This window comes from Zootoca vivipara, chromosome 4 (genome assembly GCF_963506605.1).
Source record: "Zootoca vivipara chromosome 4, rZooViv1.1, whole genome shotgun sequence".
In the NCBI taxonomy this organism is placed as follows: domain Eukaryota; kingdom Metazoa; phylum Chordata; class Lepidosauria; order Squamata; family Lacertidae; genus Zootoca; species Zootoca vivipara.
Window position 1 is genome coordinate 45,257,547 of NC_083279.1, and position 26,138 is coordinate 45,283,684.

The 26,138-nt window shown below is 48.9% G+C and overlaps 1 protein-coding gene across 9 annotated transcripts in view; it reads right to left on the reverse strand.

The window, feature by feature from the left end:
- The window catches only part of BCOR (BCL6 corepressor), an 82,189-nt gene that overhangs the window by 40,470 nt on the left and 15,581 nt on the right, over nucleotides 1-26,138 (reverse strand). For 7 of the 9 annotated variants that reach the window (XM_035114506.2, XM_035114503.2, XM_035114507.2 and 4 more), the window contains exons 2-3: nucleotides 2,843-2,973; nucleotides 1,060-1,138 (exon numbers count right to left, since the gene is read on the reverse strand). In XM_035114506.2, coding sequence (XP_034970397.2) covers nucleotides 1,060-1,138; nucleotides 2,843-2,928 — 165 coding nt within the window. In that variant the 5' untranslated portion in view covers nucleotides 2,929-2,973. Of the gene's footprint in view, nucleotides 1-1,059; nucleotides 1,139-2,842; nucleotides 2,974-6,353; nucleotides 8,409-9,590; nucleotides 9,734-26,138 lie in introns of those variants that run through there. The other 2 variants (XM_035114499.2, XM_035114500.2) reach the window with 2 other exon arrangements.

Below are 26,138 nucleotides of genomic sequence, written 5' to 3' on the forward strand. Positions count from 1 at the left end.
ATATTTAGGCTGGAATCCTATATATACTTACCTGGGAGAAAGTCCCATTGAACCCAATGGAGCTGTCTTCCAAGTAGACACATATAGCATTGTACTGTACTGTTAATAACTTTCACAGGCCAGCAGAGGAGCTAAACTGCTGCCTTTCCCAGCATCCTCATATGAACAAAGAGGAGCTGGAGGGAAAGAAGTAAGCATGACCACGTCATGTAGTTGTATTACATGAGACCTCTTGGTATAGGGTGGAGTATAAGGAAGAAGAAGAAGAAGAAGAAGAAGAAGAAGAAGAAGAAGAAGAAGAAGAAGAAGAAGAAGAAGACGACAACACTGATCTCTCCTCCGTTCCAAATGTTTGCTCCTACACAAGATGAGAGAAAATAGGCTACCCAATTCTAAGAAGCAAAGCACACTACAGTGAAAACAGTCAAAGGCCCAGGCTCCACAGTCCTTCTAAGCCCAAAGAAAAAGCAACAACCCTGGGCAGTGCTTTTTCCTGGGGGTACTCAGGGGTACGCAGCACCGGCACCTTTTTTTCTAGAAGAAAAGCATTGGCCCTGGGGCACTTTCTCTCAAATATAATTCCTAAGCACCCAGCCAGCTCCAAACTGCAGATTGTACTCGTTCTAGTTCTTCCAATTTTATTATATTTATATCCCACCATTCTTTCAAGGAGCCTGTGTCATCTTCAGGTGGTTCATCTTTAGACATTGAAACTATAGCAAAGGCTCACACACCCCATTCTGTCCACCCAAGGCTACCAGTTGTCAGTCACTGAAATTTTCAGAAGGCTAATTGAAATATGCCAAGAGATGTTATTTAGAGCAATCATGACTGAGAGTGTTCATGATGTGCTATTAAGCATATGAAGAAGCAAAAAATGCTTAAGACCCAGATACTAGAAATATATGCAAAAGGGTGCAACCGTAACCCGATCTTTGAATGCCACCTCTGGTTAGTAGCAACTTTCATTAGTCCCAAATAGTTAATTGAAACTGAAGCCATAGTACAAAAATCCAGTGAAAACCCTTTTGTCATCAAACGGAACTATCAGTTTCTTACCACACTGTGGTTCAGGTGAGTTTCTTCCCTCAATTCCAACCTGCTTTTCGAAGCATCTCCATCATTAACTGGGATTTTCCTATTTTCAAGAGATATTTTTAAAAAGTGACTTACAGACACAAAGTTAATGGATCAACATTTTGATCTGACTGCAGTGTTTCTATTAAATTACCTTTATCAATACATCAATGCAAAAGAAAACGTATTTGCCCTCTAATTGGGCTTTTTTTTCCTCTATAGAGCTCAGGAAAAAAATGTTTTTGGACTTTATTTCCAGTTAAGGAGCTTTGCTAAAGCAATACATGGTTGCAAATACTCTCTATTTGTTTAGAAACAAACCCTGTATAGTATCCCATATTTATATTTATGGTCTCGTTTATACACAGATACAGATACACACACACACACACACACACACACACACACACACACACACACTACACATACACATCTAGGAAAAACCCACACAGTTCTAATATCATACAAATGTCAGCTGCTCAGTGCTGAAGAAGGAACCATACATCTGTGTGTTAGCAGCATAGCAGCTCAGGGACTTGTTATCACAGAAAACACAGATAAAAGAATGCACCTCGGTGCCAACTTTCAAATCCCAGGGACACAACTGCTGGCATACAGCAGAAGGGAAGTTTCATCATTACCCAGAAGGATATTTAAAGTGGTGGCACTCTCAATTTTTAAAGTAAAAGCAACACCCACATTTTTGCCCTGTTTCCAGCTATTATTGTTACAACCCACACCTATTGGAATAGCCGCAGGATGCAATTGGTTAGAAACAGAACAATAGAATATTGCTCATTTGCATCTCCTTCCTTTGACATTTGATAACAATATACACTGCCATGGCATTCCCCCTCAGTGTCTCGGAACTCATAACTTTCGCATGCTGTTTTCAAACAATCAGAGAAAGTTATTAAATGACCCGAGTCCGAGTCCTGCTGTCCTGATTTTATTTTCTATAGGGCGCAACTCTGACCAAAAGTACTTGCAAACACAAGCAGTGTGCTTGCTTCATTTTAATAATTAGAAGTAAAAAATTATAATATTGTCCACTATTTTGCAAAGTCTCTTTAAAAAACTGTATTTGGTGTGCTTTTACAAGGCCCCAACCCAGAGAAAGTTAGCCCTGCTTCAGTCTCATTGCAGTGAATGTGGCTTCGATTAATCATGACTAACTTGCCCCATTCATTTCAATGAGGAATGACGAATGATTTCTGAACTGGGGCCAAACTCTGACCTTTGTGCTTGTTTGTGGAAAGTTATAGAAATATATAATTGCTGGGCAAAATTAGCTTAAGTTGCAGGCCACATAATGTGGACCAATTAAAATAAAATAAAAAAACCCTGAATCCATATTGTTCTTGTCTTTTTCACAAATTTAAAATAATAAACTTACAGGGACAACCTTAAGCACACTTGCCATGAAATGAGTTTCATTTAAAAATCACAGGCGCTTGCTTTCCAGTAAATACACTGAAGATTGGGATGTAATATATGTGAGGAAGAGGTGACTTTGGGAGCTAATCTTCTATAAGCCCCCTTCTGGTTTCCGGAGCAACACTGATTGTTAAAACAGTACACGAAGGGAAAGCCTGTGCCCATCACATCTCTCCTCTCCAACTCTTGTCTCATAAAAGAGCTCTCCATGAGTTATCTCCATGCAAGCTATTAAAAAAACACCAGCTATACGCTAAGGCAAGTTAACGCTGAAACCCCCTTCTCAGAAACACCGTGGCTTAACTTTCCTGAAACTTAAAATATTTACCTCTCTTCGTTAATCCCACACATACGGACTCTCTCATTGCTCATCCAGTTATGAACGTTGCCATACAGTGGAGTTGCAGAAAGCATGACTTCACCTTAAAACAGAGGCTTTTCTTCACACGTGTGTATAATCTAATTGGGGGGAAAGAAAAAAAAAGAAGTTGAGAAGATTGACCGAGGAGGAGGAAGGGCAGACATCATAGTGGAATCACCGGTCTCCCTCTAGATAATTAGCAAGGAATATAGGCTTGGTACAAGGTCGTGAGCAGCCAGAGTTAAAACACATGTAACAAAAAGGAGGAAGTTGAGGGAATGCACTGGTCAGATACGCTATAAATCTAAGTTGTGCGGGACAGTGTTACTCCCATTGAGTTTAATTAGAAATAAAAACAATTTCACACCCATCAGCAAAGCACACCTTACTTGTAATGAAGCCAGAGATATTTGCTTGATACTCAAGCGAATTACATCTCGGGAATTCATTGAATTCCTTACTCAAGAACAGCTAACATGGTGCATTGGTGACACAGACAAATGAAAACCAATTGGGACATTATAGTGTTTAGTTACCACACTACTGATTAAAATTGCTTAAGGTGACATACAAAAAATAAGAGACTTTTGCAAAAAACAAAACAAAAAAACACATGCAACAATATACCCATAAAACTTAGTAAGGAAACAGGACCAGCAAAAATCCATCCAAAAGTAAATGCTTTTGCATCCTATTGATTTCACAGAGAGTCTAGTGCAGGGGTCAGCAAACTTTTTCAGCAGGGGGCCAGTCCACTGTCCCTCAGACCTCGTGGGGGGCCAGACTATATTGGGGGGGGGGGATGAATGAAATCCTATGCCCCACAAATAACCCAGAGATGCATTTTAAAGAAAAGCACACATTCTACTCATGTAAAAACACCAGGCAGGCCCCACAAATAACTCAGAGATGCATTTTAAATAAAAGAACACATTCTACTCATGTAAAAACATGCTGATTCCTGGACCATCCGAGGGCTGGGTTTAGAAGGCGATCTGGCCCCCGGGCCTTAGTTTGGGGACCCCTAGTCTAGTGCATTGTGGTGGTGAGATTGTCTGACTGGGAATCTTAGGTTCAAATCCCCACATGGCCATGAAGCTCACTGAGTGACCTTGGGCCACTCACTTTCTTATCTCACCCTAACCTACCTCACAGGGTTGTTGTGTAGATTAAATGAGAGAACCATGTATATACTACCTTGAGCTCCTTGGGGGGAAAGGTAGGAAATCAATGCAATAAATAAATACATAAATTCATTCACTGGGAGTGATGGGCACCTGCATAACTTTTACAGGATGTAAGAGTACTCGACTTTGGCGGCATAATTCTGTCTGTGTGTGTTTAACCCTTCGTAAACAGCAATATATCATTTGCATTGATACAGACACCAGTGGATTTTCTTTTTCACATGTAGCACAACCAATGTGTGTGATCCAGCGGCAATTGTGACACCCCTCTGAAATCAATGGTACCCAGTTGTCACTAAATGTACTTTTTAGCCTGATTGTCCCCATTGTGTTGAAATAACTTTCAGTGAAACTTTAAATCCAAATAATGGGAAAGATCCAACCAAAATTACCGTAAGCAGGACAAAGTCCCGCAGGTCTACATTTGTTCACAAAGCAGGGCTCAACATCGGCAGGATCTTACCCAGCGCACACAATAACTGGGTTGTGTTTGAAGTGATAACTTTAGTAAGGAGGAAATCCAAATATGAAAACACAGCCTGGGAGTGGGAACAAGGCCAGACTGAAGGCACAGAGTGATATCCTAACATTCACTTTTTAAAAAAGCAAAAAAGCAAGGTGTGAAATGTCAATTTCCACTTCAAATGAAGTTTCTAGGGTTTCTATCTCTGAAAACAAGCTGAAGTAGAATGCCAGAGACAAACAAGAGCTCCTATTTTTAATAGGGCAACCATTTTCCTATAAGTTCCTCTCCCAGCCCAGAAAAGGGTTAAGGGGAGAAAAAAACACTAAGTAGGTTGGTGAGCTCCCCAGCCCTTGATTTGATTAAGTAACCCAACCCTGGTGGCTTCCACCATTGGAGCTGCTGTTGCTGCGCCGCCGCTGCCGTTGCTGCTGCTGCTTTGAGTGCTTTCAGTAATTCAATGACGCCTGCTCACTCCAGGGAAAGAAATCATTAGCGGGCTCACTGGAGAAGCATTAGCAGTCCGAAAGGATCGGCGCTGCGTGCAGCAGGGAAGGCAGGTGAAAGGCAACCGGATTTTCGCGTCCAGCAACAGAAGGGCCTCGCCTGCCTTTCTTCCCTCCCGAACGCGCCATCTCCGCCCGCATTAAATTCTAGTTTGCTGCATGAGTGAAGTGTCAGGACAAGCTGCGTTTTATTAACACGATTATCGCGGCGCGTGATTTATTCCAGTGCCGGATTTTAATTGCTCTTTGGAGGTTCAGTCGTTTCTTTTGACTGAGCTTCAGCCTGCATCCCGCTGTTAAATGCTGGGTTAATAAGTAGGGGGAGCCTTTAATGCACAGGATACCCCTTCAGCTCTTCCTCTCACCAAAAAAGGAGGGAGGGGAGGAGGGAGGGGAGGGGAAAGTGCGCGCAGGCACAAAATGCCTCGCCAAGGGGAAGAACGGCGAACGCGGGACGCGCTGCGCTAAATTGCTTTTCTGCAGAGAAGGGAGGCTTCCCGGGCTTTTTCGTTTTTTAAAACGCTGAGACCTACTAGGGCGCAATCCTTAACGTAGGTACCACCAAGGAAGTCGCCCTGCACAAATCGGGACCCATTTCTAAGCTACACGCGTTTAAGATCGCGCGGAACGGATGGAGACCTTAACCTGTGTACAGTATTCCTAATAAGGGGCCATCCTACACACGGTTAATAACTTGGGGATACAGCACCACTGACTCACTTTCCAATATAAGTATGTGATTAGGATCGAGCTCTACTGCTGCAGCCCTTCAACCCCTGTGGCTTCAGCCAAACCCAGTGGGATTACCCAAGAGTAAACGGTGGAGAAGCCCCGGGTCTGGTCGGACCTATCCACGCACAGGCCAGTGGAGAGCGCCAGGCACGCACGCCTCGCAGTTTAAAAGCCGTGCTCCAAAACAGACAATTAACCCTTAAAACCGGAGCGGAGGCAAAACCTAGGTTGCGTTTGCGCACAAATGCTCCAACCACGATCAGAGGAGGACCTCCAATGAAAGTCCTGTGTTCTCTCAAGCATTTCATGAGCCCTTCTTGTTCCCCCTCCCAGCTCCTTGAAGAAGCCTTTTGTGCAGATCCCCACGCACCGAGCATATTTTACTGAAATGGCACCGTCCCCTCCCTGCCTCCCTCCGCATCAGCTAGCTTGCAAGAGCTGACCCCAATTGTTGTCAAGGAAGGGGAGCTGCCCCCTTCCCCTCTCCTCGCACCCCCCAATCCCCCCACGCGCCCCAGTAAAGGCTACTACGAGATACCGCCCTATCATTCAAAAGGAGTAGTTCCAGGGGAAAGACGGGTTTTGCTGACCAGATTTAGTGTTTTCCAGATGCACGGCTCGTAATGTTTTCAAATGGAGCAGCCGCAGCCTGGAGAGTGATTGAGAGTTTTACATACGGTTAGTAGCCGCCCAGAGCGCTGCCTCATCTGTAAGGAATGGAGGGGACACAAAGTCCAAAGAGATAGGGCTGTCTGCACGGAGGGAGGGGACGCCGCTCCCTCTCCCCTTTCCCCCACCCCTTTTCTGAAAAGCAATGCCCGGGAGCCTAATCTTGCTTTTTATAGGTTGGAAATGAGCCAAGGCTCTGGATTTCCTCGCGGGGAAATGTATTGTTGGTTGCCATCGGCTGGTGCTCTTAAGATCTGCAAAAGTCGACCCCAAGAGCGCGATCTGAGTCGACCCCAGATACTTGGGGCGCTGTGTGGGGAGGGGGAGCCGTTTGCTTCCAAAGGCAGATATGCAAGCGAAGCTGCGCCCTGAATGCAAAGGTTTCCTAAACTGGGAAGAGGGGGGAGGGTCAAAGGCAAATTGCCAAGTAATCGGCCCAGATATGATAGCTCCCAAAGCGCTACAGTGCATATTTAAAAACAAAACCAACGAAACAAGGAGAAAAAGAAAACTATGTTGCCTTCTGCTGCAAGACAACCATCTCTCTTTGCGAGTCCACGCCGCGAAACTCGCTCCGGGCGAAGGTGTTTGCACAGAAGGGGCCCAGAGCGAGGCTGGGATTGCTTAAGGTCTGCCGCGGAGCTTTTGCAACAGAAGAAGTTGCCAAATTCCCCTTTGGAGCGTCGCCGCTGCATCCCAGCGACACGAGGCGAAAGGGAGGTTGGGATCCGCGGGCTGGGAGAGAAAGGCCTTTCCGGAGGCCCGGAGAAGAGTTGCAGCAGCCGGGAGCGTGCAGCGCCTGAGCCGGTTCTGTGCAAAAAGTACAACCGAGCGCGCGCGATCCCTTTCCCGGGAGGTGGGCGAGGCGAGATGTTTGCTCGTTTCTGCCCGTTTTCAGGGTCGCGCTTCCCAGCGCATACATACGTTGTTTATAATCACCGCCGCCCTGATGAACTTTTTGTGAACTGTTTAAAAGTGGAGGTCTGTTGAACAAACAGCGGCGCCACTGCCAGCCATAATTTCATTGCAACAAGCAACAGACTTTTAACCCTTCGGGCTCCAGGAGGAGACGTTGCTGGCAAAGCAGCAACCCTCTCTGCTTTGTGGCTGTGAGCCTGTAAGGTTATAAGCAACCACTCCGCTTGCTGAGCAATGGATCCACAGCTCAGTTAAGCCCGAGCATTTGGATCTAGGGACCAGAGCAGGCTTTACCCGCAAGTCCCAGTGAAATCAAAGAAATATGCTCAAAGCTGCAATCCTACCCACTACTCGTTTACCCGGGAGTAATCCCCAGTTAAGGCATTGGGACTAGAGTAGACATGCAGTGGTTTACCCTGTAACTACCCAAACCTTCCTTTACCCTCTTACCTGAAGGTAAATCCCAAGAAGTCCACTAAAACAAGGGTGGGGGAGTGGAAGCCCACTCTCCTTAGGCCGCACCCCACTGCACTGCCCCTGCCCCCACAAACCCTTCGGAGCGCTTTTGTCTGGTTTGAATGTGTCCTTGACCGAAGATAATGCCTCTTCGCTTGCCTTGATGCACTTTAAAGAGAAATACTGCAGAACACAGAATCCTTTTGACTCTTGTGCGGTTAGAATGTAGGCTACAAGCCTCTGGCCTCGCCCACCGCCGGCCCCGGAAGGTTCCTTGAGGTGGGACCCTTAGGCTGAAAAGGAGTGCCCTCCCCTGCACCGAAATAAAGACAGACCCAAGTCCCGCTTGTCTTTAGCGAGGCCTAGTCCCCAGAAAGTGTGCGCAGAATCGGGGCTGTTCAAGACTGGGTGTTAGCTCTAGGTATTAATCGCCTGCCTTGACCCTGCTAATAAAAGGCGACATATATGGTGTAAATTAAAATGCACAAACGTCTGAGAAAGTCACGCTGAGAGACATTGTCAAAGAAGTGGGATTTGGGCATAACGAGGGCGGGTAGGCCGTGGCTGTTACAAGTTTGTTCGTGTTTATTGCGATTATTTCCCACCCCATCCCACCCACCCCCCAAAAAAAATCAGTACGTTGAATTAGTGTGTATGCTTTAGTTGAGATTCCGACTACAATAGAGAGTTGGACTAAATGACCCTCGGAATTTCTTCCAATTCTTTGAAGACCGCAGTTTTATCTAATTCGTCCTGAAAATTAAACAAACCACCTCCCTGTTTCTCCGCCTCCGTGGAGCGATTCAGGACTTGGCACTTTGCTTTTCCGAGTCCCCGCAAGCCTTCTACCTTCGGGAATCTCCCCGTTATGTAAGCCTTTTGCTTTATACGGTACATAGAAGGGGGAGGGGGAACGTAAGGTAGGAGACAACAGAAAATAACAGAACTGCACATATCTCACAATCCCCCCCAAAAAAAAACTTGATTAAAAAGCTCTCCTCGGTGCCTACCCCTCCCGCATGCTACTTTGGAGAGCCCCCCCCCACCTCGTTTATCTGCTGCTCGCACATGCCCAGCACCTCGGCCAGAGTTGCTAGAAGCTGCCATAGCTGCAGCTTCCGTCCGTACCAGCCCGCGACTGAAAGCAAAACCTCCTCCCCCGGGTGGGGATCGCGCCGCGCCGCGCCTCCTGCCGAGCGAGGCGAGCTCGCTGGCTGCGCTAGAATGTGACCTAAGGCAGCAGCAGCAGCAGGCAGGCTCGGAGCGCCAAAGAGGCCACGCGGAATTTCCTCCCCGGAGGTGTCCGGCTGACAAATCCGTCAAGCTCGCCTGGGAGGAAAAGGGGGGAGCTGCACGGCGGGATTTCGCTGCAAAACCTGCTTGGTGTCCGCTGCCGAGAGCAGCCTCCTTCTCTCTCTCTCTCTCTCTCTCTCCCCCCCCCCAAATCAAACTGCTGCGGTCATGTTACAGAGCAGACTCGAAAGGAAAAGAAAAAAGCGGCCCCGGCGCTCGGCGTGTCTGGCTGAACACCCAGTTCTCCGGGCACCACTGGCAGCTGCCGCAACTCCGCATCATTGGGTGGGAGGCAAATGCATTCACGTAGCGCCCTGCTTGGCTGTTGAATCCTCCTCTGCCCTCCCCCTGTTCTCGTTCTCTCTCCCTTCAAAAAGGGAACCGCTTGCATCGCCCTCGCAACGGCAACAGACTCTTGGCAGCCACTGGAGGCGGGCGGCGCAGGAGCAAACTTTTGCTCGCACGCTCCTGCCTTCGCAAACTCAACAAACCTGGTGCCAGCGGTCAGGAGAAGCAGCCGCAGCGCTTTGCGCTTCGCCTCCCCGGGAAGGAGGGTTCGGAGAAACCATGCCGAGAGCGTTGGCGGCCTCTCTTTCCCGCCATTCAAGGTGGCGAAGGCGCCTTTCTTGCCAACCAGGGCACGAAAAAGGGTGCAAGGAGGAAAAATAACCGGAGAGTAAGCCCCAGCCGGGCTCTAGCAAGCCAGGAAGGAGAGCGAATGCCGCGAGCGCACACGAGTTCCCTGTTGGCGCCTTTCCTCTTTCCACCTCCTGCTCCTTTTGGCAGCTGGCCACTTTCCACTGCATAAACCACAGGCCCGCCGTCAGCTGCACGGCAGGCGGGTCGGAGCCGTAGAGCAAGCGGACGTGGATGGCGAATGTCAGGGGGGAATGGCGCTAACCCAGCGGGGCTTTCGCGTTAATCAGAGAAGGCCCTCCTCGGTAATCAAAACAAGGCCATACATAGTTTGCCCATCTCTAGCTCCCTGCCCGTTTCAGGTCTCCCCTAAACAAGCTGCAGAGCATCTGATGGGGAGGCAGCCTTTTCTCCTATATTTCAATAATGATGCGACGTACACTTAGCTTATTCATGAGCCTGCACATGCACTCAAGCCTGAACTCGGGGGGCAACTACACGCTTTCTGGTTGTACATTACTGGAAATGTATTTATTGCATTTATATATCTCTTCCAAGGTGGTAAACGTTCCCCAATTTTAGCCTCACATCAATCGCGCGAGGTAGGATCAAGGGAAAGGGCAGAGCCAGTCAAGGTCACTCAGGGAGCATCTTGGTCTGCACTAAGCACGACTACACCGTTCTGGCTTCCGTTTAAGCCAAACCACCTTTTCTTCCATGTACAATTTCGAATTGGCCCAGCCCTTATCTTATGTCTGAACCAAGCCCCGCTGTGTTAAACGGGCCTTGCCCCACGGTATTAGAACTGTAACCTTAAGATATTAGTGCAGTTTGTTATTTTAAACAAGGCTGCAGTCTTGTGCACACTTGCCTCGGAGTAAACCCCCTTGAACACAGAAGAATTTATGAATGAACATGCACTGAGTGGTGCAAAATACGGTGGCATAAATTTGAACACGCCGTTGCGCGGAGGTGGCGGGGAGCTACGAGGGAGCTTGAAGTACGTTAAGCGAAGTAGGAAACAGCAAACTAAGTATCCACGGCAGGGAGGGAGGCGGCTGGCCTTTTGCCGGGACGTGTGGCATTTCGTCTGGCCACAAAGCTAAGCACAATGCGCCTGCGACGTCTCCAACCCGATTTTCTGACGTGCGTATCGGAGGCGCGCAGAACGATGCCCAAGTTTGCCCAGGCAGCGCGCGGAAAAAGAGAAAAACCGGTTGGGTGGCAATTTCAGGGGCTTTTAAACTTCCTCTTTCTTCCGTCTGCGCACGTTCCTCGGGAGGCTTTCTGCGCCGTCACGTCTACCTTCGCGATCCGGACTTTCTTCTCATGTAAACAAAGCGCTGTGTAGGCATTACGGGGAGGCCGCGATCGATTGGGCACAGGCAACGGCATCCGGAATGGGGGATTCCGGACTCGACGGGGAGGGGAGGGGAGGGAGGGAGAGAACACGATCTTTCCCTATCTCCTGTTTTCCCTTGGCTTTGTAGGGAATAGGAGCTCCAAGCCTCGGGGAAAGGAGCCGTGTGCATTGCAAAAGTGAGGGGTGAGATGTCGAGAGCAGGCGGAAGAGGGGAAGCGACGACTCTACAATCCCAGCCAACTGCTGTGTAGCCGAAGGAAAGGGAATGACTTTCCTGCCGTTTGCCAGGGAGAGAGTGGCTTCAGACAGCCTTTCCTTTCGTTCCCCTGGAAGATCGGGGTTCAAAGGGGGCGGTGCACAGACCGGCAACGCATCCAAAAACCTGCCATCAGCCCGTCGTTTCCTCCACCGCCGTGCACAAGGCTTCGGACCGCAGCAGCCTCCTTTGCACATCAACCGCGAAGCAAAGCGCAGTGACTTCGACTCTTTACCGCCATTCGCCAGGAAAACTTGTGAATAAGTGATGGACAGGGACGGGGAGGGGGAGGGGCGGGGAGAGGAGGAGGACGGAAGGCCGTCAATAAGGGAAACGTAAAATGGCTGGCGAGCCTTCAAATAACCCTGCCCGCCGTCTCTGTCTCTCTCACACACGCACTCTTGCAAACGTTTTCTGTGCGGCGGAGAAATAGCGCCCCCGCTTCTCCTAGTACGAGACCCGGGGAAGATGTGGGGCCCGTTTGTTCCACCGAAATGAATGCGGAGGTGGGGGAAGTGGACCGGCCACGCGGAGGGGTATTGGGGGGTCGTCGTGCGCCTTAATAGTCCAGGCACACGGGCATTGCAGGAAGCAGAAACGAAGGCAACGAAACAGAATGAAGGAGAGAGAAGTATTTCTCTCGCGACCTCGCGTCTTCCCCCCACCCCCCGTTTGATCCGAGAAAGGCCCCGTTCCCGCACTACGTACACGGCGAAAAGCACCTTCGCCTCGGGCGCCAATGTGGGGACCATACCCCGTCCCGTGGGGTCCCCTCCTCCACCCATCGGATAGGATTATAGGCTTGGCAGCACCGTGGCGAAGTGCGCTCGCCTGGCCTGTATGGAGCGCAGGCACCTCCTCGCGCTGCAGTCTCCTGCAACTCTCATTCGCTCTTTCAGCCAGACCGAATGAGTCATTCCAGCCCGTTTCGTATTTGAGATCCCCGACCGGCCGCGCCATTTTAGGCGCGCGCACGCACGCACACACACACACACACACGGTCGGTTTCCGCTGCTGCTGCTTGGAGAGACAACAAGCAGGCGGTGACAGAGGCGGAGGAGGGGCGGCAGCGGCAACGCGCCAGAGGAAAGGAGCCTGCCCGCTTGGCACTCAATGGTTCTTTCAGGCACCTAAGCGGACACCGCCTCCCTCGGTATCAGCCAAGCGAGAGCGGGGGAAAACGCAGGCAAGGCCCCGTCGGCGCCTGCGGCCCATTAACCCCTCGGACGCCGGACAGCAGGCAAGTGGGCTGGCTTGCAAGGGACAGAAGGAATAGGTTCCTCCCAGCCCAGTTTTGGTCTCACAAGGGTGTGCTAAGAATCCAGTGACTTCTTGGAGAATCCAGGATAGGAAGGGAGTAGGCTGAAAGAAATATTTTTAAAAAACAAAAAACAAAACCGTGTTTGTTAATAGGAAAGTTAAAGAAGGAAAACCAACACAAGTATCGACCTATGTGCGTGACTAATACACATAAACAAACCAGCCCAGACCAAAGGCCGGTTGTTGTGAAGACCAGGATGAAATAGTAAACCCGCTTGGTCCACACCCTCTTGCTTTTTAAGACCCACGGTCTACAGCAGCGCGCGTGCACGGGGAGGCGCACACCCACAGCCGAGTTTCTCCCCACACCCTTCGTGATGAATGCGCTCCTCGCCCTTTCTCTTTCCCATTGCCTGCTCCACTTGGGTCTGCGCTGCCCTTCGTGGCTTTTTCGGCCCGGCGGCCGCGCTGCGAGAGCCCAAAGGAGGTCGGCGTCGGTCCCCGTATTCACCGGGGAAACGAGCAGATATTGATCACGGGCGAGTTGATTTTGCTTAATTGTGGCTGACAGTGCCTGTGGTTTCCTCATTTACGGAGCAACAGCATCGAGGGTCTGATTGATTGGGAGCGCAGCGCCTCCCACTCCCTGCTCTCCCTCTCGGCAGACACACACGGGGGGGGGGGGAGAGAGAGAGAGAAAGAGAGAGATAGCAGCCACCTCCGAGAGGAGCCTGTGTGAAGGCAAGTCCCTCGGGAGGGGAAGGAGCAGCTTCTCATTATTCAGCAAATGGCCGGCGCGCCGGCAGCGAGAGATGCAGCTTGGTTGGTTCGCTGTCGAGCGCTCGGGCGAGCTTAAGTAGCCTTAAATCCTCCCGCTCCCCCCGCAGGACCGTCTGCCTGCTTTAGCCTGCGTCGTCGGCCCCTTCGCCTCCACCGCCGCCTCCTTCTCCTCCACTTCGCCCGCCAGCAGATTGGTCCGCGAGTTAAGCGCTTGCGAATGGAGAGCCTTTTAACAGGGCGGGGGGTTGCAATCCTCGTCGCCTAAGCGCTCGCTCAGTCGAAGTCCCCACACCGAGGTGGCGAGCTCGTCCCCCGCGAACTTAACTCAGGAGCAACCTCGCTCTCTTTCAATGAAATGACGCCATAGCAAAGCAGCTTAAAGCGCAATCCAGCGCTCACAAGCCCCGGTTGAAATTAATTGCTAAAGAACAGCGTTGCCGGCGCAGCTCTGTCAGCCGGGCTTGCGCAGGAGACCTTCCCGTTGGCTTGCGCCCTTAGCCATCTTCAAGCGAGGAAGAAGCGAAAATCCTAACCACCAGCACCATCACACTTCGTCTGTACAACACCTACAAGGAAGGGGTTTTGGTGCCAGCGCTTTCTGGAAAATGTACATCAAACGTGCCTTTTAAAATAAAGATGAGCGCAGCAAACTTAAATGTCAGAAAAGAAGCTGAGTGGCAACCATCTGCAAGCCCCTTGATCCGGGATGACTTCACAATTGCCCTGCGACCCTTTTAATATCTACTCAGAAGTAAACCTCGTTGAGCTGAATGGGGCTTACTCCCAGGTGAGCGCGCAAAGGATTGCCGCCTTAAATGTGAAATCTAGGCCCAGTCCTTAAACCTGCCTATCAGTTGCAGGAGGGTTTCTTCCATGAATCATGTTCTCCAATCCAGATTTCCCTGCATTAGCATTTCTAACTAACTGTTCCATCCCAAGTGCTTTCCGCTCCTTCAACTTTTTCAGCCCTTCTAAAGTGCATTCCTGGACATATTTACTCGGAAGTAAACCCGGGGTAGGTTCCGTCGTAAAGTAAATGAGCACAGGATTGCAGGCGGAACAAAGGAGGCTGGCTTATCATGAACCAGACCGTGGGCCTATCTTGCTCATATTGTCTACACTGACGGGCAGCAGTTCTCCAGGGTTTCAGGGAGGCCTACCTGGAGACGCCAGGGATTGAAGCAGGGACTTTCTGCATGCAAGGTGGAGATAGGAAGCTTTCCTCAATTCTAACTGTACATCGCCTAGCACCTTAAGGGAAAACCCTCCAGTCTCCCAGAGGCATCTTCACCAGAATCTATTCCTCCTTTACTAAAAGCATCGTACATGTCCTCAAACAGCAGGCAGCGATCTAGACAATTCTTCCGGTTTTAATATTCCAGCAATGCGCAGGGCAAGAACCGGCTGAGAGAGAGCACAGAGCAGGGCCTCGCGGACAAAGTTTCACGCAGCAGCTGTGATTCCTCCTATGGCTGCGAAGCTGCGCGCCCCCTCGGCCTTCCTCGGAAGACTTAAGGACCCCGGCGCAGCCTGCCTTGCCATCTTGAAGTCGGCTCCGAAACGGGAGGGAGACGAGGGGGGCTGAGCGCGGAAGCAACTGCGCTGCAGATGGGCGGCTATGAATTTTTGCTGCTGCTTCGAGCCTTAATTACTGGCTCTTGATCCGTGGGACTACGACACGACACCGCCAAGGTTAAAATGCCCGGAACAGCTCTGAGCAGATGTGAGCGAGTTGGCAGACGCGCAAATGAGGTCTGCCTCCAAGCACGATAACAAGTGACTAATACATTGCATATCGCTGAAAGAAAATTATTTTCCTCTCATTTGCATTAGCTCTCCCCCCCCCCCAAAAGACCAAAATAAACCACCAACGACAGCACCACCACTCGCGCGCCCCGCTCAGAGGGAGCAGTCTAATGGGGGGGGGGGGAGAGAGAGAAAGATGCTAGGTGACTTTTAGAAATTTGTGGAAGCAGAAAAAAGATTTGCCTGTGTTTTGGCAAGGCAGCCGTGTTTATCTTTCCGCCTTTGCTCCAAGGCAAAAGTAGTTTCGCAAGCAACATTCCTGCAGAAAATGGCAGACGTCACGTTAGAGCTCGATTTATTGCTCTGGCGCTTAATGAATGACTGCTGGGGGTATCTTCCACCCAGAGTGCCTCGTGCACAGAAACTGGAGAGTGACAGATATGCCGCATGAGAGTGACGAGGAATGAAATTCGATGTACATATGCCAGTTGCCCTGAAACAAGCCGGCATTGCCCAAAACATAAATTCTATTCACAAACCAGAAGTACTCGGATTTAAGACGATCGGGTCCACAATTAAAAATATATATATATAATAATCGTTACTCCCAAGTTTTATGTGACTTGCCTCTCCGCTGCATGCCTGTTAATTCCGAAGCAAGTCCCACAGTGCTGAATGGAGCTCATCTGCTTCCAAGCAGGGTTAGAGCAGTATCACTAATGGCTTTCCATTGAAATCAAGATGACATATTTCCAAACTGTTAAGGATGGAGGGGGCACCCATTTCAGACAGGCTGACCCCTCACTTTAGCGAGACTAATAATCTCGGTACTAAGCCAGTTTATTAAACAGATCCCATTGAAATCAATTGAACTTCCTTTAATGTGAATCGTACTGGGATCACAGGTTCCTCAAAAAGCATTGAAAGATTTAACTGCCAAGTGTAAATCTACTTTCCTGTATACTTGCAGTCAATTTGAAAACACTAGGACATTTTCACACAATATGTTAAAAGTTTTCTTTTCTCCCCCCCCCATATTTAATTCAAATATAAGACCTAAACAGGCTACAATGCCTGTTCATTTTAAACACGACTCTTTTTCTCTCTTTATCACACTTTAAGCGTTTTTGCAACCATAGTGTATCAATAGTGCAAGAGAATACTCAGAATTATATTTCATGTTGTCTGCATGTATCCTTATAGGTCTTTCGCAGATGCACCCAAATGGCACAAGTGAGATGGAAAAAACACATTGAAAGCTGCTTTAGCTTCACTTTATGATGTGTGGGAATTCAGACCCACTTTTGTACTTCCAGAGCAATGTGTGAAACAGGAAATTGCACGAGTGAAATGCACAGGATACATATGGGGGGTTTTTTCATGCATTCCATGCAAGGAGAAATTGGTGTCTTCTTCACATATTACACCAAAGCATTAAAAGCCCACTTTGCCATCATGTCTATAGCCATTCTGGGTCGTTAGCAATAAGGCCCTGATGCACTTTCCAAGGTGGGAAAGTTGCATAAGCTACTAATTGGCTATATTGATATAGTTGATATACAAAGAAGTGCTCGTTCCATTACCTACATAAGGAAGCCTCAAATTTCTGTAGCAGAATGATTCCCACCTACTCTGAAAAGTTTATGAAGAGGAGTGAAGCCAACTCACTCTGCTAGGGGGACAGGAAGGCTGTGGCAAAGCAGAGTGTTTCTTGCGCATGTGTGATCAAAGAGCCACTCTGGATAACAGGTTTCATGCTGAGCCAAAGCAAAGTCTAGGAACCATGTCAATGTGATGCAAGTAAAGAAATAGTCCAGGCTACTGTCCCTAACTACATTTACCTTCAAGTAAGCCCCATTAAATTCAATAGGATTTACTGCAGAGTAGACATGGTTAGAACTGCACACTGCTAAATTTCATAGAATTGGAGGAAGGGACCACAAGGATCATCTAGTAGTCCAACACCCTGAAAGGCAGGAATCCTTTGCCCAACCTGGGACTTGAACCCACAACCCTGAGATTAAGGTTCTCATGCTCTACGACTGAGCTATCCCTCAGGGTTTCGTTCTGTTTACTGTTATGCAAAATGTTGGTCACATTGAAATAAGCAGACTCAGTCTCCAGTAAAAAGCCATTTTCTCCCACTATGTGCAAAAGGTATGCCTATCTCGAACTCTTCTATCACTTTTTAAACACCAGTTTGATTATTTCAGAGTGATGAGAACACAGTAAATTCATGGATTTCATTTGTAAGTTTAGGATCACAGCCCTAGACCTCAGCCATCTTGGATGAGCGTTCCTTGGTATTTTTCTGGTTTCAAACAAAGCCATACTCATTTAGCAAGGGGTGTGACTGCATACTAGAGCTGGTCTTGTGCGAGGTGAAACACTCTTTAATCCTGAAAGAATGTGAAAATTTACTTCCCACTTGCCTCCCACAATTTAATTCTCCCCTTAATAAACCCATTTGGAAAGATCAAATGTGAGATCCTTGTTTGCCTAAAATTGTGGCGTTTATACGGTACTTGGTTTTAGTCCTGAATCAATCAATCAATCAATATACTTTATTCGACCGATAGTCAGAAACAAAAAACATTTCTCAATACAAAGATAAACATATAAAACTGAAGGCATCAGAGGGATACATAAAAATATAAAAATATAAAACTGAAGGCATCAGAGGGATACATAACTGGGGTATGACCGCGCTACCCCTATAGTCCTGAATTATGAAAAGGGTTTAATTTGAACCAGGAATTTCCATTTCAGTGCCTGCATATATAAATTGCATTGACATTGCTAATTGTGCCTTGGTATCTGCTGCTAAAGGAGAAGAAGGTCCCAGGCATGCCAACAGAATGAGATACTGGAATAGGTTGGTTCCTACCCAGGGTGGGACAAAAACAGCTTCAGTGCTTAAATTCAGATAGGACTCCCCAGGGCAGAAATCTAGCTGCATTGACATCTGGAGCCAGAATCTGGTGAGAGTCATTTTTCTTTGCACCTGCAAGCTGGCTACGGACTACAGTTAGCATACATAGTGCACCTGGGATGAAAAATGAGGCCTTTGGATCAGAGAGTTTGGCTACTACAATTCCTGAGAATTGGCAGTCCTGCTAGTATGTCCCTCTCTGAATTCAGTCTGAGACACCTAGACTGCAATACAGTGGTACCTCGGTTTATGAACACAATTGGTTCTGGAAGTCTGTTCATAAACTGAAGCGAACTTTCCCATTGAAAGTAATGGAAAGTGGATTAATCTGTTCCAGATGGTCCGCGGAGTACTTAAACCGAAAATACTCAAACCGAGGCATACTTAAACCGAGGTATGACTGTAGTTTAAACTTCATCAGGTAATGGCCCAAAAATGACAAGAGAGTGCGAGAGAGTCATGTGATAAGAAAACCAGCACATGGATCAACCTTCACATAGGATGGAGCCCACAAGCAGAAAGTCTGAGATGTAGCTCAGACTTCTTTTCACTGTAACCACAAAATAAAACCTGCCTTCAGATTACTGCTGTGAACTGAATGTGAGTAAAACTTTATTCTTACTTTTAAAGAAGACTCTGTTGTGTTATTCTTATTTTAAGAGGGAAATAAAGGGGAAACGCACCAGGAACAATCCAGACTGGGCAAGCCAGGCTGGAATGCTTAATTCAGTGTTTTTCAACCACTGTTCCGCGGCACACTAGTGTGCCGCGAGATGTTGCCTGGTGTGCCGTGCATAGCTGCCAAGTTATCCCTTTTTTAAAGGGATTTTCCATTATGCTGAATAGGCTTCCTCGCGAGAAAAGGGAAAACTTGGCAGCTATGGTGCCGTGGGAGAATTACTTTGTGTGCCTTTGCCCAAAAAAGGTTGAAAAACACTGGCTTAATTGAAGGACTATAACGAATCATCAACCTGCTTCCAATAAGTTGCAAAGGGAATGTGCTCTGCTGTTTACTCACTAGCGTGAGTTAGGAGGGATAATATTCAAACAATATATACTCTCCTCCTACCTTTCTTAACATTCCCACAAATATGAATGATTATGTGCCATTTTTAAATATAGTGAAACAAACAGGGATCAACTGTATCCTCAGGACCATTAGCCTGGAGAATAGCCCAATGGGCTTCAAGGAGAGAATCCTGAACTAAGCCATTTGTAGACTGGAAATTGTGTGTGCAAAAGTAACTGAAGCCGTGGTTCTGAAAACACCTGCAATATTATACATCTTCAGATTTTTTGCAATTTTAGATGCAAGTGGAATGTGTCCTTTGGGAGGCCCCCTCTTCTCTCAGTGGGCCCATGTGGGTTTATCTTGCTGTGGTGGGCAAGGCTCCAAGGACAAGCACTGTGTCTAGCCTCTGTATTAATTTTCCACAATTGCCTGTAACAATGCTAAGTAGGAATTATTATCCTAAAAGAATAGCTAGATCCAGCTCCCTGGCACTGCTTTGAATGCAAGGCTGGGGGGTGGGGTGGGATGCAAGGGGCAGGCATCAGCCATGGGCCCTGCCAGGTACTTGGATCCCAGCAACTCCCAAGGATGTGATTGGGGAAGGGCCATAGTTTAGTGATGAGATCTATGCATTGCATAGTCCAGGTAGGACTGGGAGATCCTTGTCTGAAAGAGAGCAGCTGCAAATCTCTGTAGCCGGTGCAGATCTAGATTTTACCCAATGGTCATATTCAGTATAAGGTAGCTTCCTATGTGCTGATGCCATCCACACCAGGAAGAGACTGCAATCCTTACTACCTAAAGAACAGTGTTCCTCCCTGGCTTCAGGTAGCTGTTCCAGGACACTGTGTACTCCATGCATGATTATCTAGCCCAGGGGTGCCCAAAGTGTGGTCTGCAGGTTTCATTCAGGTGAGCTGCAGCATGCCCATATTAAATATTCATATTGATTTTTAATTATATTTTATTGCTTCTTTTATTTCTTGTGTTGTAATTTATTGTATTACAATATGAGCTATGGAATGTGAGTTGTAATATAAAAAATACAGTATAAGAAATAAAAGAAGCAATTAAAAGGCAATTAAACATCATACAGCTTCTAGCACAGCACAATACAATGGCTAAAAAAGGCAGAAATACCATTAAATGGTCTGTAAAGACCATCAACAATTTTCAAGAGGTCCATGGTCGGGGTAGGATTTGGGAACCAAACATCTAGTCTGACCTAAGAGCAGGCCAGTTGTTTGTTTTTAGATGAATAAACCTTTCAAAAGCGTGAATTCAAAGGTGCGTGTTTTCAACTACATGACCTCAGTATCAAGTGTTGACAGCCATCACAATTAGAATCATAGAATTTTAGAATTGGAAGGAACCCCACAAGGGTCATGTAGTCCAACCCCCTGCAATGCAGGAAGAGGACACACAGCACTTCCTTGGGGTTCCACGATGGATGCTTTTCAAAGGCGCAGGCTCACACATTTCAGCTGAGGCATGAGACAGGCAGAAGTGTGTGCGCATGAACCAACCCTCAGCTAAGCTGCTTACAAGGAACTCTAACATCCTCCGTCGGGCACACTTACAAAGGAGTAAGGGCCATTGCACCCCGCAAGACTTGAATTTCCAAACAGGCTTGGTTGGGGACTGCGCCGCAAGCTATTCAAAGGGGGAGGGGAAAGAGAGGCGGGCCTCAAAACCCCATCCGAGGAAATCGATGAGGAAGATGATGCTGGGATGGATTTATTGTGTTTTATATTTGTTATTTTTTTTCCTCGGGCATGCTTGCTACTTTTTTTTACTAGGGCCCGGGGCGAAACCGTTGTCCCCTGTCGCCACACCGCCGCCCCCCCCTTTAGTTCTCTCTCCCTCGTCATAGAGAGAGCTTTGTGTAAAAGCCGAAGAGGCGCTGGCTGCTCGCGCTCCAACAGCTGTCACATTATTTGCACTAGCTGTAAACAGCCTTCGGGGGGCCCCCCCTCCGCCTTTCTCCCTCCCCACACCACATAGTTAAATCCAGACTAACAATCCACAGTTAGAGATCAAACCAACAACAGCAGCATTGTGTCTGCCCTTCCTTGCTCTAGCATCACTCCTGCAGCTGGTTTACTCGAAACAAGGAGCCCCCCTCTCCTCTCCCCTCCCCTCCCCACCCCCTGCCTCCCCACAGGCCAGGGAACTATTTGTATCAGCCGGTCCCTCACTCTCGCGAACTCTCCTTGGGCAATAAAGGGGGTCTTTTAAAAAGTCAGCTTTCCTCCGCCTCCCCGCGCGCCACCCCCGTCCTCTTTTTACTCTTTTGACGCCTGCCTCTCTCCTCTCTCTCTCTCTCTCTCTCTCTCTCTCTCTCTCTCATTTCCTCCCCAAGTCGCCCTCTCCCCGAAGGGCCAGGTCAGAGCTGGATTCCCTCTTCTGCTCGCCTCGAGTCCAGCTGCAGTAGCTTAGCGCCCCCGCCCCCCGCCCGTGCCTTTGCCCGGGTCTCGCTCATTGTGGCTCTTAGAAGCTTTAATGCCTCTCGTTCCGCAGGAGAAATTCCTCAGCTGGCTGCATTTGCAAGCGCGGGCGTCGGTAGTAAGAGGTGGGGGCGCAGAGCAGAGACTGTTGCTTTCTTGCTGTGCTGCTTTTAACAGTTTCTTTCCCTCGTGGTCCTTAAGAGACGCACCCCGTCGGCTCCCCACCCCCACCCCTTCTCATCAGCTCCCCAGACACTACAGGCCCCGGAAAGTGACGTGGACCCGATTATTTGCATTGAGTGACACGAAGAGACGTCGTGTCACTCAAGCGAGAGGGACGCGGAGGGAGGGTGGTTGAAATCCTCTTTTTTCCCAGAGCCTGCTGCCGCACCCGGCACCCGCTACCTGAAGCGAGCACTTGCAGGCCGGTTTTCTGTTCCCCGCACCAGCTGAGGCCCAAATACTCGGGTCGTAGCTGGCTGGAAAACGAACGAGCTGCCAGAAAGGGCCCCCTGGGGGTTGTTCTGATGCTGGGAAACTTCCACCCGGTAGAAGAGATGGGGGTTACTGGGTCGGTGATTGTGGGGGCGAAGCAAGGGGTAGAACCATAGAAGTGTAGAGTTGGAAGGGATCCTGAGGATCATCTAGTCCACCCCCCAATGCAGGAACATGTAGCTCTTCCATATGAAGGTAGGAAGCAGGGCATCCACATTAGCGTAGGCGCAGATCGTGGCACCCCATGACCTTGCCTAGGTACCACCTTCTGGCTTGTCCCAGTTCAAATGAAAGGGGGCCTCGCTCAGCTCTTATTCCCACGCCCACTAACCGCTCGACAATATCCATGTTAACTCGGTCCTAAATCCCTGTGTTCAGTTAGAGTTTACTCTCAAGGCAAGTGCATATTATATCCCCCCTGTCAGAGCGACCCAGACCCACTGGATATTGCTCCCGGACATCTTTGACGCTGCTGCTGATACTCCGCTATGGTTTTGGCCAGGCCCCGAGCAATATAAGGGAAATGGAAGATCTTATGCCGCATGACAGGAGCAGCCTCAGTGAGGCCTGCCATATTTTATTGTACTACAATTCCCATCAACCCCTAGTCATTGCATCCAGCGGCTAGGGATTATGGGAGCTGTAGTCCCTGCCCGACGATGATGCCAGCGAGTGCCCCCCTCTCTCTCACACACACACACACACATGTTCTCCTAGGCACCCTATATGTAGTCATTGAACTACATTGAACTACTGTATTTGCCTATCCTTAAAAATAAAAAATCCTGCTGCTTAAAATACAGCTCTTGTGTGCCAAAGTCCTCAGGAGCCCGGGGAACAGCTGCTTAGGTGTCCTGATCTTTTGGGCAAATAGCTGGGAAGGAAGCTGCTTTGGTCTCTCTGGGCCAGCAGGCAATTTGCCACCAACTACTTGTTCAAAGCCCAGGCGACCCTCACCGGGTAACAAACACACAGCCTTTTACTTGGGAAAGAGACCCCGGTCCAGCCTGCGGCTTTCCTCCTCTCAAGTAGCTCGCCTTTAGGTTCAGCGCAATTCATCTCGATTATGACGGGGAGACCAGGTGGCTGGAGCTGTGCAGGCCGAGTCTCAGCTGCGGTCTCCAAGAGTGCAGCTTTGGGAGGCACCAACAGCCGCGAAAATTAACTCTTGACCCTAAACACATTTACATGGCAGCCGGCCCTGCTCGAGTCAAGAAGGCTGGCTGGCTCCAGTGTGCAAATGCAGTTAACTCTGCAAAGGGAGTAAATCTCGTGGTTGTACCTCCGTAGACCCCCCGGCAACTGACAAACAGGCCTGTGTCATAAGCAACCTCTTAAGAAAGACCGTTTATTTTTGTTTTCTATTTCCTCCCTTTTTTATTACTACTGTATTTATAAAAATATTTTTTTAAAAAACTCTCGAAAATACAGTTGAAAAACTAGGATGCGAAAGAGGCGCAGGGAAACTAAAGCGGTCGGGAAAGGAGGAAATTGGCGGTGCATTTCCTTACTTGCCAACTACTAAATTTTATTAAACCATTGGTGCTTACTGCTAAAGTGTGTCAGAGATGGCAGCCTAAAAGCGTCTTGCTTCACCTTAGAAACCGTAACAGCCTAACCCTATGCAAGATTACCCGCCTAAAGCAAAACTCACAAGAGTCCTTAAATGGGCCTTTCTCCCACGTTAACTGCACATGGGGTCGCAAACGTAGACCGCAAGACTTCTCTGGAAATAAGTCCCATTTAACTTACTTCCAAGTAACCACGCATTGGATTGGGCTGCCGCAGCGGCAAAGGATTGTTTGTGCCGCCTTCGCTGCCACAGAAAAGCAGGGAACTTGATCCACTGCAAGCCGAAACCCCAGGCGACATCCCACTCCAACCAAGGCAAACCAGTAAGCTCGAGGGAACTAACTTCCGAGGAAGAAGGCATAGGATCGGCCTGCGAGGGTCTTTGGATCTGGGGCTCTGCCTGTGCTCGAGACAGCGGGAGGCGCAGACTCCAGCTCTGGCTACTAAGGTTTCCCTAGCGCTGCTCCGGTGTCTCCGAGAGACGAGCCGCTGCCTCCGCAGCACCCAACTTCCGAGCCAAATTCTCCCGGGCGAGCGATTCCAAGCATCCGCACATTTGTAGCCCTGTTGTGGTCAGTTACAACTGGTGCCTCAGCCGAGCTGGCAATTTATTTGCTTGCCGCTGTACAAAGTGGGGGGGGGTTGGAGAGAGGAGGGAGAAAGAGAAAACCATTGCTAACAAAATAATGTCAGCAAAGGCTGCAACACATTCTTGCGAGAGAGCAGCGCTTCGTGCCTACTGAGGCTCTTTCAGCACAAAGGCTTTTAGAGAGGAAGACGGGAGGGGGAGGGGGAGGAGGGAGCGAGAGCGCTCTCGTATTTCAGGGCTGTTGTCCCCCTGGGAACCAAGAACCAAGTGTAGCTTCAATCAAATGCTGACTTCTCCTTCGGGAACTCAGCAGGAAACCTGATCTCACAAGTTTATGCCTGCCTCCATCTACACGGGCTGGGCTCCCCCCACGCCCCCATCCGCCTTCCCTTTCATACCAGCAATTTGTATATAGAGACGAGATCCAATATTCCTGATTGAAAAGGAGATGAGGCGGGAGGGCGGGGAAATCAGGTCGGGGACTCTCCGTTCTTGCCAAAAGCAAAACAGCCTCGAAACATCCACGCAGGGCAGCCTCGCGTCGCATCCAGTGGGGCGAAGCCGTTGTTCCAAGCTCGCAAGCCATCTCCTCCTGCCACCCGTATTCTTTATGCTCTTGATTACACGTACAAGGAATCCCCGGCGCTTAAGGCAGCAGCCCTCTTAGGTAGGCTTCTTTGAGAAGAAGTCCCACTGAACTTAGTGGGGCTTACCTCCAAGGAAACGTGCCTGAGAGCGGACCTTTGGATGTTTGCTTCCGCACCCAGAACATCGTTACTCAGCAGTAAGCAAGGATGCTCAGCCGGTGGTACCGGCTTCCTGGCCATTATTAGGATGGCTGCATCACAGCCCGAGGATCCCCTGCAGGATTTACGCGCGCTCAACTGTTTGTAGGATCGGGCACTTTGGTCAGATATACGAAGCCACTAGGGTTCGCTCCGTTTCGACCCATTCCTCCAGACCAGATTAGCCGAACCACTTGGTTTCACGGATCCGGTTAGTTCCACTAAAACAATGCAACCTGATCTGCGTAATAGTTTAAGCTCTATCTAGAATGGGAGCCCAGGCATGGGTCAGGTGGAACGCGCCCAAACAGCAACCTTGTGGCTAGAAGCAATGCTCTCAGAGAGGCCGCTGTCCATCCGGGCCACCCCATCTCCTCCTCCTCTCCAATAAATGATCAGGAAGGATTATTGATAGGCAACTGCAGCTTCTTGTGCAAGACCAACTGCGAGCGTGGTTTACACAACCAGCCCGGCCAAGAAGCAGCCAGGAGGAGAGGGAGATGACAGGAACCGAGACTCAAAGGGGAGGAAGGCGCACCAGTCACTTCCTGCTCTGAGGTTCCTTAACTGGGGGGAGGGGAACGTTTCAGCCACTCCTCTCTCTTTTTGTTTTTTACTACCCTGCTTGGCTTTTGCTTGTAAAGTGTTCCTGAAACTAACAACTCACTAACAAGTAACATCTCAGCTTGTTCAGAGCACAGGGGGCAAAAGAACTCTCCCCCTGGCCTACCCAAGATAGCGGATACCACAACAAACATATCAGGCTGAAAGCACCACCAAACCCTGTGGTTATTTTTTGTTAAACCAGAGTAGAGTCCTTATGCATGTCTACTAGAAAGTAAGCAAAATACTTACTCTCAAAGTGAATGGGATTATTGCCAAATACTCCTTTTCCACCACTCCCAAGTGCTCCCCTTCTCTTTTATGTTGCACTTATTTAGTGAACCTGGAATTCGCTAATTGCTTTCTTTTGGCCTCCCCCAGCAACCTTGCTCCTTTTGAAAATGCTGTAGGCACTCAAAATTATGCACACTCTACAATCTATCACCATGTCAGGAAAGGCCTTGCAGAGGTGGCATAGAACTACTGAGCAAACATAGCTCACGGGTTGCAACCACACATCTTATTTTGGGTTTGGGGTTTCCTTCAAGGAAGCCAGCCATCCT